This window comes from Salvia hispanica, chromosome 1, assembly GCF_029641045.1.
Source record: "Salvia hispanica isolate PSC_SH4W2 chromosome 1, Shi_PSC_v1, whole genome shotgun sequence".
In the NCBI taxonomy this organism is placed as follows: Eukaryota; Viridiplantae; Streptophyta; class Magnoliopsida; order Lamiales; family Lamiaceae; genus Salvia; species Salvia hispanica.
This window is the reverse complement of record NC_142692.1, coordinates 8,702,163-8,718,214: the sequence shown is the minus strand read 5'-3', so window position 1 is coordinate 8,718,214 and position 16,052 is coordinate 8,702,163. Positions and strand designations below refer to the sequence as shown.

General features: G+C 33.3%; 3 protein-coding genes across 6 annotated transcripts; all 3 read left to right on the top strand.

Annotated features, from left to right (window-relative positions):
* The first annotated feature begins 1,774 nt into the window (after window positions 1–1,774).
* Window positions 1,775–4,814, top strand: LOC125219037 (beta-1,3-galactosyltransferase 7-like). Of its 2 annotated transcripts, none has more exons than XM_048120886.2 (11): window positions 1,775–2,059; window positions 2,143–2,242; window positions 2,326–2,372; window positions 2,497–2,669; window positions 2,747–2,810; window positions 3,228–3,300; window positions 3,384–3,504; window positions 3,586–3,673; window positions 3,752–3,877; window positions 4,152–4,261; window positions 4,352–4,814. In XM_048120886.2, the coding sequence occupies exons 1-11, from the start codon at window positions 1,965–1,967 to the stop codon at window positions 4,498–4,500; spliced, it is 1,146 nt and encodes a 381-aa protein (XP_047976843.1). In that variant the 5' UTR covers window positions 1,775–1,964; the 3' UTR covers window positions 4,501–4,814. The 2 variants fall into 2 exon arrangements, with proteins under 2 accessions (XP_047976843.1, XP_047976842.1); XM_048120885.2 differs by having other exon boundaries at window positions 2,308–2,372.
* Window positions 4,815–5,053: 239 nt separating this feature from the next.
* On the top strand, window positions 5,054–9,305 carry LOC125217717 (vacuolar protein sorting-associated protein 9A-like). 3 transcript variants are annotated; one of them, XM_048119238.2, is made up of 6 exons: window positions 5,054–5,245; window positions 5,924–6,071; window positions 6,644–6,814; window positions 7,639–7,818; window positions 8,227–9,101; window positions 9,264–9,305. In XM_048119238.2, exons 1-5 carry the CDS (start codon window positions 5,136–5,138, stop codon window positions 9,085–9,087), a joined length of 1,470 nt encoding a protein of 489 aa, XP_047975195.1. In that variant the 5' UTR covers window positions 5,054–5,135; the 3' UTR covers window positions 9,088–9,101; window positions 9,264–9,305. The 3 variants fall into 3 exon arrangements, with proteins under 3 accessions (XP_047975195.1, XP_047975194.1, XP_088918457.1); XM_048119237.2 differs by having other exon boundaries at window positions 8,227–9,305; XM_089062331.1 differs by lacking the exon at window positions 5,054–5,245 and having other exon boundaries at window positions 5,936–6,066; window positions 8,227–9,305.
* A 5,757-nt stretch (window positions 9,306–15,062) lies between these two features.
* On the top strand, window positions 15,063–15,882 carry LOC125185277 (uncharacterized). Its single transcript, XM_048081786.2, has one exon. It carries the CDS (start codon window positions 15,182–15,184, stop codon window positions 15,689–15,691), a length of 510 nt encoding a protein of 169 aa, XP_047937743.1. The 5' UTR covers window positions 15,063–15,181; the 3' UTR covers window positions 15,692–15,882.
* Window positions 15,883–16,052: the final 170 nt, after the last annotated feature.

The following is a 16,052-nucleotide window of genomic DNA, read 5'->3' as shown; positions in this document are numbered from 1 at the left end:
TACTAATAAAATATAAATATATATACTATAAATTAATATAATATATATAATCTTTATTATATAAAAATATATTAGAAGAATATATGTTATATATATGATATAATATACTAAATTAATAGGATAAAAATATATAATAATATATTTAAAATATAATTCGATTTTTCGGGTTTTTTTTCACCCAAACCGAACCAAACCGAAAAACCGAAATTTTTGTATTTTTAAAACCGAACCGAATTTCAAAATTTCGGTTTGGTTCGGTTCGGATATTCGGTTTTCGGTTATTTTGCTCACCCCTAGTAGTAATATAATTTGGTTCCCTTCAACTTCCATGACTAATTATTATAAAATAATCCATCTAAGATTAAATTGAGATATTTTTTTAGTTGAGGATAAGTATAATTATCACGTACTCACTCCGTCCGCCATTAGGAGTCCCGGTCACTTTTGCGCACTCGTTTTGTAAAATTAATAATAAATAGTTAAAGAGGGGAAATAGTAAAGTAAGAGAGAGAATAATGTTGATAAGAGTCTCCTCAACATTAATCTCTCTCTTACTTTACCATTTCTCCACTTTAACTAATTATTATCATTTTTACAAAATAAGTGTGCAAAAGTAACCGGGATTCCTAATGGCGGACGGAGGGAGTAATTATTTATCTAGAATTAAGTTGTGAGATTTACTCTCTAAACACATTTAGAATTACAATATACGAAGATAATTTAGTAAATCAAAAAATTCATTAATATACAATTATAAACATAACTCCTGATTTAATTTAATTTAAAATAAGAGTGAACTATATAAATGATATCTGATCTTTCAATCGCACAAAAATGGTACCTGAACTTTGTTTTATTTTCTTTAGTACCTCATGACAAAAATAACATTAGGTACCAAACATATGATTTTTGAGTCATAAAGAGTATGTTTAGAAATTTAAATTAAATAGTACCAAAAATATGATTTTTTCCCCTTTCTTCTTTCCTTTTTCTTCTTAGTTTCTATATCCTCTCTTTTCTTTTTTCGTCCTTTAATTTTTTTTTTTAGTATTTTATATATACACCTATTTGATATTCATAATATTAATTAAGGACAAAATACCTAATTAATCAATTGTTTAAACTAATTAAATTAATATAATATTTTAAATTTAATTATTTTATACTCCTATCATTTTAGGGACTAAAACAACTAATAAAAATATACTCAAATTTTATATCTTTATAAATATAATTCATAATTTTAAATTTTATTAAGATTATATTGATTATTTATTAATAAGATAAAATAATTAAGTATAATTATAATATTATATGATTAATATTTTAAATGAGTTTATTATAAATATTTACTAATTACTATTAGTAATTAATATTATAATAATATAATAATAATTTAATATAATTAAAACTATAACTATAATTAAGTATGAGTCATAATCTAAAACACATTGAAAATAAATTAAATATTAATTTATAATATCATAATAATAATAATTATTAATAATAGTATAAAAGAAAAAGATTCCAAAAATGTCCTCCATGGTAAAAATGGAAATGTGATATTTAAGTTGTATTTTTGGGGTGAAAAATGTGACTTTTTGGTACTAAAAATGATATATAAATGAAAAATTACATATCATGCGAAGGTGAAAAATTAATTACATTATTTTTATAGTTCATTCTTAAAATATAAAAATTAAATTTTTAAATTTTAATTTAAAAAATAAAATAAAATATTCCACTTCGCTGACACTGACACAGTGCACTCCAAGATTCCATCGACATTCTCCATTTTCGAGCTCCATCACCGCCCTCTCTCTCTCTCTCTCCCTCTCTCCCTCTCTCCCTCATACACACAATATATATACAAATATACATATACATGATTCAGCAAAAATATGCCTCACCCCATTTTCTCAGACTCGCAAACGCAGTAAACAAAAACACAGAATTGCAGAGCCATGACGAAGAGCAAAACCAGTGTACAGATTCCGGCAAGATGGATTCCCATCTTCTCCATTTCCTTCTTCCTCCTCGGAATCAGCTTCACAAGCAAGTATGCTCGTTTATTGCAAATATTCCAGCTTTCTTGAATTCTCGACTTTGTTAAATCTTACCCCACTTCAAAATTCAATCTAGATTCTGGGTTCCATTGGAATCCAACAACCAGTTAATAACTCAGAAAAGAAGAGACCAAGAGCTGCAGATCGTATCCGACGACTGCAATGCTAGAAAAAAGGTCCAATCTTTACCGATTGATGCTTAAAACTTTCAATTTTTAGCATCTGATTCTTGTTTCAATAGAACGGAGGAGGATATCAGGGCTTGAATGTCATGAATGAGGTGTCCAAAACCCATGAAGCAGTTTTGTGAGTCTCAAAATTCCTTCAAATCTATTCTATTTTTTTCAATTTTTTTTGTATATTGTGCTTCTTGAAATGCTATGCTGTGAGATTAATTGAGCTATGGAATATAATTGGGGATTCAATTTAGGTCATTGGACAAGTCGATTTCAATGCTACAGATGGAATTGTCTGCATCAAGGAGAGGTGAGGGTAGGGGAGCTACTGAAGGGAGGAAGAAGGCATTTGTGGTGATTGGTATAAACACAGCCTTTAGTAGTCGAAAGAGGCGTGATTCTGTCAGAGAGACTTGGATGCCTCAAGGTTTATTGCAGTTTTTTAGTAGACTTTTGCTCTCTGTGTTTATGTGGTTGATCATTTGTGTGGTGTGGGTTGATCAGGCGAGAAGCATCGCAAGTTGGAGCAAGAGAAGGGGATCGTTGTGAGGTTCATGATCGGACATAGGTAGAGTTCGCGTTTATTTATTTCGCATGTTTGTTTGCATGATAATTTCGCACAATGTATGTAGTTATAGAAGCATTAGGCCCCTCTTTCGCAATCCTACATTGATTTCTTGAGATATCGATGGTGTGTAATCTAGTATTATGAAGCTATATAGCCTACAGCATTGTCAAAGATCTTAAGTTTTGAAAATGTATAGATTAGTAAGTTTCATTTAGAAGGAATAGGTGAGGCACTCTCTGCTGAGATCATAGCTAAAACGAACTTCCACTATATGCGTTGGTGGCCTTATTGTGCTTTTATACAATTTGGCTGATGTAGTTTTGAGGCCATAATCGCATTATTGAAGCGTAACAAATCATAACTTCTTATATTTGATTGATCTTTAAACTTGTAATACATGCATTTTGGTTGATGTAGTGCCACATCGAACAGTATATTGGATAGAGCTCTTGACTCCGAAGAATCTCAACACAAGGACTTTCTCCGGCTGGTAGAAGTCTAGCAACCCTTGTGTTTTTTTTTTGGTAGAAAATTTGTTGGAGATATATAATTGCAATGATGTTAATCTTTTAGGATCATGTTGAAGGGTATCACGAGCTCTCAGCCAAAACAAAGACATTCTTCGCCACTGCTGTTGCAAAGTGGGATGCTGATTTTTATGTCAAGGTTGATGACGACGTCCATGTTAATTTAGGTATGAATGATTCGCGTGCTTTTGCCTTTTTAGAGATATAATTGCGATGGAAAGGAATTCATTGATGGTGTTGCACCTCAGGTACGTTAGCTGCGACTCTTGCACACCACCGCTCAAAACCAAGAGCTTACATCGGGTGCATGAAGTCGGGACCAGTTCTAGCACAAAAGTAACGATTTCACTTTTTGTTTCTTGATTGATTATGCGCTTTTCTCGAGTTGATTTCTAATATTTAATGTTTTTTTAGAAATGTTAAATACCACGAGCCGGAGTACTGGAAATTCGGAGAGGAAGGGAATAAATATTTCCGGCATGCAACGGGGCAGATCTATGCTATTTCAAAGGATTTAGCCACCTACATTTCCATCAACCAGTAAGATTTCTACCTCTTGGTAAAGACGTGATAATTGCACACCATTTCTCCTTCAATATTATTGTTAATAAACAATAAGTTGAGCAAATTTATTTATGGAAAACAAGCATATACTTTTCTGTCATATGATGATCAATTTCAATCATGTGCACATAACATAATGGTGAAGGTTTCTTGGCAAATAAATGATGTGTATTAGTTAGTCCAAGACCCTTCTCTTTGGTGTATGCAAATGCATCAATCATGGCTTAATTGTTTTGACTTAAATACTTAGGCCCATTTTGCACAAGTACGCGAACGAAGATGTGTCCCTCGGTGCATGGTTCATCGGTCTTGAAGTCGAGCACATTGATGAGCGCAGCATGTGCTGTGGTACTCCGCCAGGTACCGCTTTCCATATTAGCTCATTACTGAAATGGAGTTGTGCAACCAAACTTGAAAGTTGAAATGCTTAATGCATTTCATTGATTGCAGATTGCGAGTGGAAGGCGCAGGCAGGCAATGTGTGCGCTGCCTCGTTCGACTGGAGCTGCAGCGGGATCTGCAAATCAGTCGAGAAGTTGAAGGCGGTACACGAGCAATGTGGAGAGGGAGAGGAGGCTCTCTGGAATGCTCTGTTTTAAGCTACAGCCTACAAGTATACAGTAATACAGCTGCTGATTAACATAAAAGCATATGAAAGCAGGATTGAGATTGACCAGAGATTATTAATGATTATTAGGTTGAAATCATTTGGCTGCTGTTAATATGATTAAGAAGAGAGAAATGTAACACTTATAGGCTTGTGATTTTTTTGTCTTTCTTTTTACATTTCTAGGTTTGTATTTTTATATTTATTTTTTTGATAAAAGTAATTTATAGAATGTAGTTTTGGTAATTGGTTGTTACGAATTATGGCTAATGATTTGATGGTACAAGCTAACCATATTTGATTGAATTGGATATTTATGATTATGATAATTATGAATCGGATTAGCAGTCCAATTTTAGTTTAAGAGACCACATTCAGACCTAATTGGCTAATTGTAAATAAAATTATTGCAAGAATTACTCAATGCATATTCAAAATAAAAAATGGAGTGGGGCCCGAGCTTGACCCATTGTCCGGCCCGAAAATGAATTCGTTTGAACAAAATAGCAAATAAAATGAGAGCAGGCCCGGCCCACAATTTCCAGGTGATTAGTTTTCATTATTGATTCGTTGACTCAGAAGTACCCAACTTTGATTAATCGCAGCCGTCGATCCGTTCGATCGGCGATGGAGAATTCCGACGTGTTCGGCTCATCAACGGCGCCGCTTACGTGGCACGATTTCCTCGAGCGCATGCGCCATCCCTCCGCCGCCGAATTTGTCAAAGCCATCAAAAGGTGTTGACACACACACACTGATTGATTGTTGAATTTGAGGAACTTCGAATTTAGGGGAATGACGTTTCTTTAGTGTTAATTGCTGTTAGCTGGATCTTTAGCTTGTGCATATTCGGTGATTGAACGCAATTTATGATGAGTGTGTTCTGTTTCAGTAATTTTGTTTTAATTTAGTGTAAGATAGTTGAGTTCTTATATTGCAAGTTGGATTTTGTATCTGTTTCAGTTTTAATTTTCAGTCAGACTTGAGTTATTGATTGTTTGCAGCTTAATGGAAACTGTAACTGATTTTTAATCTCAGCTTGGATTTTATTGCCTTCTCATTCTTGTATTTGGATTTTGTTGTGCTTCAGTTTGCTGCCTCATATTTATTGCTCTAAAATTGTCTATTCTGTGTATTGCCTTTGTTTTTTGCACATTTCAGTTCTTTATGTAAAATCAACTTATTGGATTTCTTAAGTGAAGACCATATCTTATGTTTACATTAAGCTGATACTGATTTGTATTATATTCATCCGAGGCTTTGATGTTATGTGTAATTTAGTAATTGTCCTTTCTCTTTGAAATTATTTAACTGTTTGGGTATATAAACAAGCATAAATAAAAGAAACTAGAAGGGGTCTATTAAATGATCTCGAGGATTTGATTCTTTAATTATTTTCCTGTCAATGACTGCAGTTTTATAGTCTCGTTTTTGAACAACGCCCCAGATGAGGAGAGAGACGGTGCAGCTGTGCAGGATTTCCTTGGCAATATGGAAGTAGCCTTCAGGGCTCACTCCCTTTGGGCTGGATCTTCAGAGGAGGAATTGGAGAGTGCAGGTGAAGTGAGTATCGTTTGTGACAATGATACCCAATTCATATTTATTAGGTTGCTCGTCACATAGGATTTTCTATGATTGTTGATTGTTTCAAGATATGTTTGTTGTTTGATTTTGTGAGGCTGGTGCAACCGAGCAAGTTTGGGTTGTAACATATTCTGCAGTTAGCTCTGTTCCTTAACCTTACATGCATGAGTTAGTTTTCATGTTGAAGTAATCACATGTACAAGTTAGTATTGGAGGATTTATTTCTGGACTGGTGGAAAATATATTTTTGTACACCTTTTTTCTTCTGTCATCATATCACCTAAATTTTACTCTTGTTCTCACATTATTTATTTGATTCAGAAAAATGAGAAATTTCAGTGAACTGCTTTAGATATACAGTTTTTAAAAATCTTTTTAATTTTGTGCTACCATTCTCTCTTCATCCTTTTTGTTTATATGCATGTGTAATTTTATCGGATAGCTGCTCTAAATAGAATCGACTTGCTTGTTTTACCTCTTCTAAACTTTTCAGATGTTATCACGCGACAGAACAGGATCTTAATCTTCGTAAATTGTTTTTTTGATTGCAGGGGCTGGAGAAGTATGTTATGACAAAGCTATTCACTCGCGTGTTTGCTTCAATTCCAGAAGATGTAAAAGCAGACGAGCAGCTTCATGAGAAGATGGCTTTGGTTCAACAATTTATTCGGCCAGAACATCTGGATATCAAGCCAACATTTCAGAATGAAACTTCTTGGCTGGTGAGGGAATCGGCAAATTAATTTTCTCTTTTTGTGTACTATTTGTGTGTGAGTACTTACACATGCTTCTTAAGTGCATTTCTTGTATAGGAACCATAAATTGAGTTTACTTGCATTACTTAGTTATCGATTAAAAAATTCTAGTGTGCTCTTGGGGATTGACTGTTGAATGTCCATAAAATTAGCTGAAACAGAGAGGAGGAGAATAACTTGGCGTCGTCGATGTACTAGTGATTACTGAATCTGTATACCCACCATGACACTAATAGTGATTACTGGGATGATATATGTAGAAAAAGAAAATTATTAGGGGCTTTTACATTTTATCTCTCAGCAACAATCTGCAATATTTGATTTTTTGGCTTGACAATTGAAACCAGAATGTAGAACATGGTGATCTGAACTGTTAGACTTTCTTTTATAGTAGTAGTATCTAACGTCTCTTCTCTACCAGATTTGGTTTATTTTGTTTTTCCCTTCATTAACATCATGTCATTATTAATTTACCTGAATTGATTATTAGTCAATCAATTGGAATAAATGATTCTTCATGTTGATCCATTTACACTTTATGAACAGATTGATGAACGACCAAAGTCGTTGAGAGGTCTGCTTCTGTTGACAAAATGAAAGTGTAATAGCTTAAAAATACTTTGTGGGGGAATTAAAGTCTCATGTGATAGAAAAAGAGTTTTATGCATCTCCTTGCTTTTAACTTGAGATGTTGTGATGTACAACAGTTTAACTAGAATGACGAACCTTACTCATTTATATTCTTCACGAAAAGTCTGAGTCCAGTAACAGTTATTATACTATTCTGGCAGCTTGCCCAGAAAGAGCTGCAAAAGATTAACATGTACAAGGCGCCGAGGGACAAGCTTGTTTGCATTCTAAACTGCTGTAAAGTTATCAGCAACCTCTTGGTCAATGCCTCCCTTGCATCTAAAGGAGATCATCCAGGAGCCGATGAGTTTCTCCCAGTTCTCATTTATGTCACCATAAAGGTAATATTTGTTTCTGTACCCTCTCATTTTTCGTTCTTAGGATTGCTGTGTGGTTGATGGTGATCACTAAAAATTAATCAACTTCTTCAATCTGTGACACATAGGAAAAATAATGTGAATACTACTCACATCATGCCATTATTGTTAAAACATTTCATTAAGGCAGCGGAAATCCTCATTTCTCTAGCTACTTGGATTCTCAAAAAATATTCTATTTTATTTTAACTTTAGATGCTGAACGTTATGTTTCTGATAGAGTGAATTTTAGGGTTGCTTCGCTTGCACATTTTAACTAGACAACGGCCTGAACTTATGCTTTAAAGATATATTGATGTTGTTTTTCAGTAGATGCATAAATTGCATATGAACTTTCTTCCCTATCAATTGAGTAATGACTTTCTTGCTCAGGCAAACCCACCTCAGTTACACTCCAACTTATCATACATACAACGGTTCAGACGACAAACGCGCTTGGTAGCAGAATCAGCTTACTTCTTCACAAACATGCTTTCTGTGGAGTCTTTTATCATGAACATGGATTCTAAAGCTCTTTCAATGGACGAATCTGAATTCGAAAACAACATGGAATCAGCAAAACAGCTGCTGTTTGGCCTCTCTGAGAACTCAGATGTTCACAGTCAAGCAGATCAGAATTTTGAACCACTTCAGGGGGAAGAATCCATGGAGCCAAAACCACTTTTGAGTTCTAGGCGACATCAAGGTCCTGCTAATACTATACGGGATCATGTCGAGTCATCCAAAACCAAATCAAGGATCAATGAGCAAGATGGAAGTGATACATCATCGTCGCTGAATAAGATCCCGTCAATCTCAGACCTCGAAAATAGAGGAGCTGGCATGCTGTTGAAGGAAGACGAGGTAAGCCGTGTCTTTCAAGATTTCCCTTTCTTGTATTCCCAGGCTGGTGATTTGACAGTTGGTGATGTCGAAGATCTGCTAGGCAACTATAAGCAACTAGTGTTCAAGTATGTTAGCCTTGCTAAAGGATTAGGTGTGACCAACCCATCTCCTAGTCCTTCATTACCAAATTCTCAACACCATAACTTAGAGCAGCCTGAAGCTGCAAAGGAACCAGAAAACATAACAGACCATGCAATTGATAATACCAAAAATGACCCTCCTAGTGTAGCCAGTGAGTCGCCCAAATCATCGGATGCTGGGCCGGAAAATACCGAGCCGAAGATGCTGGAAAAAACAGCTCCTGCACCTCAAGCGGAGGAAGGAAATGAAAATCAGAATCCTCAATGATGACAATTATGCAGGTCTGATCAATTATGTATTATGCAGTTGGTTCCAACTTTTGTTCAAAGGAGCTACTCTTCTTCCAGTTCTTTTTTTTTTTTTCTCATATTTTTGCGTAAATTAAGATATGCTATAGCTGTGATTATTTGTACAATTTGCTTAGAACTTGCTTGTACTTACAGGAATATGGACCATTGTTATAAAAGAATCACAGTCTATGGTGAGTATGCCTCTATTTAACTGTGCTTTGAAAATTAAAACAAAATGGATAGTTTTCTCATCTTATTTTTAAGCTTCATGGATAATCTTAATTCATTTGCTGAGGTATAAAATGAGAAAAAGAAAATAAAGTGGAATTTTTTTCCCTATCACTGTTCCTATTAATAATTAATAGTAATCCGCTTCATGTTTGTTTGTCTTGTTGTTGATTGGATAATAGTTAGATAATGATAAATAAATGCAAAAAGAAAACATTTTCCCTGTTTATTAGTCTAAGAGAGTAAGAAAGAACAATCAGTAGAGTTGAATAAGTTAAGCAAAGACAACTAGCAAACATAGCTTTTTCTACAATCTGGACATGAGCTTTATTTCATCTTCCAGCTACCAGATAATATAAGCTAAATATTTTTTTCTCAACCACTGCAACAATTTTTTGCAATTATTATTTTGTTGGCTTTTTATAAATTCAAAAGTTTAGATTATATATATGGTGTGTGCATGGATGCAGTGCATGTTCCAAGGAAATAATATGATGTTCTTTTAAATTATTCCAAGAACAAAATCTGGCAGAATATCATATGTTAGTGCATTTTGTTCTTTTAATCATTCATTATTTTTCTTCTAATTTAGTAACCATGTGCACGAGCACCATTCTACTATTTATATTAATGTCACATAGATTTGAGATTTAATGCTCCCCATAAAAAGGGTTCAAACAAGAATCTTTATTTGTTTATTTTATTTATGAGAAGTGACTGTAGTGCAACTGCAATATGATTACTTCAATTGAGGATAGATTGAAAAACTGTGGTTCTCATGAGTTCAACAATTAAATCAAACAAATAATAAAAACTATAAAAATAATTTAAATAACTCGAAATTAGAATAATTGTTATTTTCTCAAAAGAGTTGAATTTCTTCTATTTCTTGAGGGTTTACACATAATTTTGCCTAATTTCAGCCCCAAGATTAGGATAATTAGAAATAAAGTTATGAAGTAATGATTTTATAACTGTGTTAGCACTAACCAAGGTTATAAAGCCAAGTGTCCACCAATTAATTAAAGCATTTCTTAGTTATACACTTATACTTTATGAGGGTTATTAATTTGATTAGTTTAATATTTCTTTCGCTTACATTTTAATGATTATGTTTGATATATTCCAATATTCACTTTGAGATATATGTCATCATCTTTATGGGTTTATTTGGAGCAAGATGTGTTTAACCAAAGCAAGGAGATGAGTCACCAAAGTTTACAAAAGTTTAGGCTACTTTTTGCTTCCTTTGCTAAGACAAAATAGCCCTAATCTAATATACACTATTAATTAGCACAATTAATTATACATTAGTCAACAAAAGTTACAGTACTTAACTACTATTTCACATTTTTTTTTCTATTTAGTTAGTACATTTTTTTTAGTTGGCATGGGGGCTAGCTATTTTCCATAGTAGGGTTGTATTAGCTGTTTAAGATCTTATAATAGGAGTTACAGTATAATATACTCCCTCCATTCCAAGATAAGTGACTTGTATTCCTTTTTGGGTGTCCCACTATAAGTGACCTATTTCCATTTTTAGCAAAAAATATCTCTCTTACTTTATTCTCCACCTACTTTATTCTCTCTTCTCTCCTCTACTTTTCCCTCTCTCATACTTTACTCTCTCCACTTTAACTTATTTAAATACCATTCCTTAAATCTCGTGCCCAAAAGAAGTAGGTCACTTATCTTGAGACGGAGGGAGTATATATTTATTTGAGTGGTAATGCGAACTAAACGAAGTTGGTTTTTACAAATGTGGTTACATAGAGAGTCACATAATCTATGTTGCATAACATGTAGTATATCTATATATGTACGAATTAAAATTTTAATTTCGTCACATTTTGTGCAATGAGTAAAGGGTCCATATGAATACTTTATCACGTGCCATCCATATGTTGACAAAATCGTTAGTTGGCTCAGAGGTGTTTCCCTTTGTCTTGACGTTTTTAGTTCCAAATTCCAAGTACTATTTCCCACCAAAAAAAAACAGATTTAAATATATAGAAAAAATACATTTACTCCACCATATTGCATAAGTATAATTTATTATGTAGATCCATTAATATTGTGATCAAAATTTCTGAGCGGAAAAGAATAAACAAATGAGTATTATATGAATGTATTTCTATACTAATTTAAGACGAGTATATTAATTTTAACATTAAATTACAAAGCAGCCTATAAAGAAAACTAATTAGTAGTACAATTTACCTAACCCGCCTTCAATTTTCTCAATTCATCCTAAATAATAGGGCTATAAATGGCGTGTAAATATACCAACTTTGAACGAATTCTGATTTTTAATAAAAAAAAACTTTTTATAGTTTGTTGGTTATATCAAAATAATTTTTTCCTCAAATTGAAACTGACTCGGCAAATGAAACGACGTCCCATTTTATTGATGATTATCTTGTACATAATCAAAACTGAATTTTAATTTCCTCATTACCTGATTTCTCCCAAAAATCGCAATTCAATTTTTTGTGCGCCCAAAACCCCTATTGCATACGTAATCAATAAAGCTAATCATCTAACTGATCTAATTAGTATATAGATCATAATTACATTATTAGATTAGCAAGCTATGTATGAACAAAGAAATTTTGGTTCAAGATTTTGAATTTATCATTAAATTATGGGGAAATATTAGGTGTACAAAATTATAATCCTACGTTCCTAACTGTTTTTTCACCAGCCAAACGCTTTGACTTTCAATCACATCTAACAGTGACTTTTATATAAAAGGCCATTTTAGGCTAACTAAAACTGGGACCCTAAATACATCATTTTCTGAATATTACGTTTATTTTTTTAATTTTTACTTTTTGGTCAAATATATAGAAATATCTCACAATATTGAAAACTCTTTAATAAGGGCGATTCTTAATTATTTATTTCTAAAATAAATGAGGAAATTCTCTTCGTCACATGTACGATGCATGCACTCGACAAATTAAAGAATCAATATAATAATAAAAAAAAAAGAGTACTATTATTGTGTATATTTGAGTGACTGCATGCATGCCCTTGTTTGAATCAAATTTTATTTTTATAAGTTTCAATTATTTATTTATGTTATTGAAACATAATTAATTATGCTCTAATCGATATTAGTTGTTAGTATGTCTTGAATCTGTATAGGATTGTGTTTCCTAATTGAAATAGGATTATGTTTTCGAATTATGATAGGATTTTATGTGTACCTATTTATATGGGAGTAGGGCACATAATTCTGTGATCTGAAATTCAATCAGATCCAATCTGCAGCCATAATCTGAAAACCGCAGTCATAACACAATTTGTTATCCGTTCTTGCCCGTGGACGTAGCTAACACAACGTTAGTGAACCACGTAAATTCTGTGTCTATTTACGTTCTTTTGTTTCTCGATTCACAATTACCCTATTTGTCATAACATTAGTAATTATAAATATATATGTATATATGATAAATTACGAATCTTGATTCGTCTCATGATATTATGCAAAGATGGAAATGGTGAATGCATGAGGAGTTTGGAACATTTTCCTTTGCTCAAATTAAAGATGATAAGTGATAACAATAAAAAAAGGTATATATAATAGGTCCACTACAAATACAAAACAATGTTGCCCACGAGAAATGAGAGGCCATTAACAACACTCATTTTCTTTTTCATTTGGAAGTTCATGTAATGTCTATATCACTTTCAACATTGCTCCATACTTATATTATTTTATTGCATGACTAAAGACACTATTATGTAGACTGTCCAACTTTTTTCACATTGCTCACTCAAGAGTTTTCCATACCTTTTTTTCTCATGACGTGGATATATAAAGAGAAATATCATCAATTAACCAATTACAAATTCGATATCAATATGGATCTTGATTAATTACTTTGTTGGGATGAGAATGATTTAAATTGCTACAAGTTATCTCTTTGTCTACTCTCTAATAGATGGATTTGATTAATTTGGTTTTAAGTATTTCACCAAAAGTAATGGGATTAATTTGGTTGATTCATCATCATCATCATCATCATCATCATCATCATCATCATCATCTTCTTCTTCTTCTTCTTCTTCTTCTTCTTCTTCTTCTTCTTCTTCTTCTTCTTCTTCTTCTTCTTCTTCTTGAACAGTTGCTCACGAATTATACTTGTAGCATAAGATTTATATATATGTGTTGGCAATTGAAACTAAAAATATAATATATGACTGTCCCACATCGGTGTCAAGAGAAAACTGAAACTAGTATATAAGTCTCATGGGCCCTCCTCCTATCACCAATTGGTTTTAGGATGGAACCCATGGATTTCTATCATGGTATCAGAGCGGGTCGCCGACTGTGGGTCAAATTTAACTGACCCAGCAGTATATCTGGGCCGAAACCAAAAAAATGACTGATCCAGCAGTATATCTGGACTTAAAAATATGGGCCAAGTGGTCCAATCGATCGAAAAAAATTGGGCCGATTGTCCAATCGATTAGAAAAAAGTCCAACCCCTCCAAGGTTCACCTTGAAGGGTTTGAGGGAGGGTGTTGGCAATTGAAACTAAAAATATAATATATGACTGTCCCACATCGGTGTCAAGAGAAAACTGAAACTAGTATATAAGTCTCATGGACCTTCCTCCTATCACCAATTGGTTTTAGGATGGAACCCATGGATTTCTATCAATATGTATACATATAAATTGCCTGTAATTATGAGAAAATATGTTAATAATATAGGGGTATAGCCTCTTGCTGTAACTATTTGATTACATGCCATCATAGTTGAGCAATTTATGAAGTCATTTGGCCTTAAAGCTACCTTTGAGACAGAGAAATATTAACACGCTTCACCATTATCTAACTCTCGCATTCTTCGACTCATCATTTTATTTTCTTCGAGGTTATAAGTTGCTTTCTTATAATTTGTATTTTGTTTCACTAAATTAGAACCATAGAAAATCCAACGACGTGAAGACTTGGTTTTAATAATGAGTACACAAAAAATTGTTAAAGTAAACTAGGTTTTCTTTATTTAATTGATTCTGAGAATTGCATAATAGTTTCAAGTAATCTATTATAAAAATTTAAAGTAAAATACTACTTACTTTAGAAAGTAATTTTAGTAGGGGATGTGCATGCTCTGGTAGGTCTAAATAATAGCATGCCCTTAATTACTCTATAATTTTTTTTTGTGAAGTATATACAGATACTACTCCATTAAACTAAAGATCTAATACTGATTTCGACATATAGATAATACTAGTAGTATATAAATATATAAGACTCCAAATTAAATCAGTTTTCAGATAAAAAATTCTCCCATTCCAAGAAATTATTATACTACTATATGTTAGTGATTTAGGTAAATGAATGGCGTGGGAGAAATTCAAAGGCACTAGTGATTTTCTAACTTAATTTTCAACACATACAGACAGCAAAAATGTCAAATTAATGTTAAACCATAAACCAATAATATTGTGGTATTATAACCAAATTTCACTTGTTATAATTTACAGAGAATTAAACAATTAATTTACCTCCAAAATTACCAGCTGCTCACTATGACTTCCATTTTCATACCTAAAAAAAAAAGTTCAGCTTTAATTTTTTATTTTAAAATAGAAACACAAAATAAAATTTAAAGAAAGAGAGTGTTCCATCTGGTTTGTAGGAGTAATTAATAGTAAATGCAAATAAAGCACAACAGTTTCTCTTCCAACACCTGAGCCTTTAAATATAGTAAAGTATGTTTCAGTTACATTTATATAAATATTTGTGTGTAGCTACACAGATCTCCCCCTCTCTCTCTCTCTTGAATTGTTGATCACCAGCAAGGCAAGATTGAAGAACAATAAATGGGAATTGGGAATAATAAAAATGAAGTAAGCATTCACGAGCAAAAAAGCATTTTCTTGCCCATGTTTTGCCGCTTATCCATCAAAGACGTCAAGCTCAACACAATTCCCATCTCCGCCGAGCCCACCTCCCCGAGAGTCAGCTGCATTGGCCAAGTCAAGCGCAACAGCCGCGTCACCGGCTACCCCTCTGCCGCCCACAAACACTCCACCAAGCCCAGAAAAAACTCACACTTCTCCACCAAAACCCTTCTCCCCCGGAAAAGTGGGAGCAGAAGCTGCCGGAGAGATTCGACAAGAGCGGTGGGGAAGGAAGAATTATGCGCTACTGTTAAGGCGGAGTTGGACATTAGCAAGATGGATCCGCCGCTACCGGTGGTCAAGACGGCGGCGGCGGCGGTGGAGGTGAATTTGTGGAGGAGGAGATTTGATGGGGTGAAAAGCATGCATATTCAGCCCATTCATTTGCCGACCAAGAAGTTTCAACCGCCGCCGCCGATCACAGTATGATATTATATGTTCACACTCACAATATTCACACAATCTCATTTCAATCTTTTACTATATGCTATACTTTTAATTTAGAATATACTACATTGCTACTATACAATTGATCAATGTATAATGGATCCAATAATTCAGTTTGGAGATTTTCATGTAAATTACTTCATAATACTACTACAAGATTTTCTTTTCTTTAATTCTTTTTTCTAGCTTTTTTTAACAGACCGGTTTTTGACAGCGATAGTCGGGGTTTCATGTTTGGGTTCAAATTAAGGTTGTCCCACATTTTGTACAATATAGTGGACTTTATTCTCTTTTTCGTGTATATCCCTTTGTTTTACTAATTTATTTCTAAATAATAATAATA

Bases quoted from the DNA above. Each gene is read 5' to 3' on its own strand.
- LOC125185277 (XM_048081786.2), top strand. From the start codon at position 15,182: ATGGGAATTGGGAATAATAAAAATGAAGTAAGCATTCACGAGCAAAAA.
- LOC125219037 (XM_048120885.2), top strand. From the start codon at position 1,965: ATGACGAAGAGCAAAACCAGTGTACAGATTCCGGCAAGATGGATTCCC. The intron at 3,878-4,151 runs GTAAGATTTCTA...TTAAATACTTAG, and splicing joins ACCTACATTTCCATCAACCA to GCCCATTTTGCACAAGTACG. The intron at 4,262-4,351 runs GTACCGCTTTCC...CATTGATTGCAG, and splicing joins GTGCTGTGGTACTCCGCCAG to ATTGCGAGTGGAAGGCGCAG.
- LOC125217717 (XM_048119238.2), top strand. From the start codon at position 5,136: ATGGAGAATTCCGACGTGTTCGGCTCATCAACGGCGCCGCTTACGTGG. The intron at 5,246-5,923 runs GTGTTGACACAC...CAATGACTGCAG, and splicing joins TTTGTCAAAGCCATCAAAAG to TTTTATAGTCTCGTTTTTGA. The intron at 7,819-8,226 runs GTAATATTTGTT...TTTCTTGCTCAG, and splicing joins TCATTTATGTCACCATAAAG to GCAAACCCACCTCAGTTACA.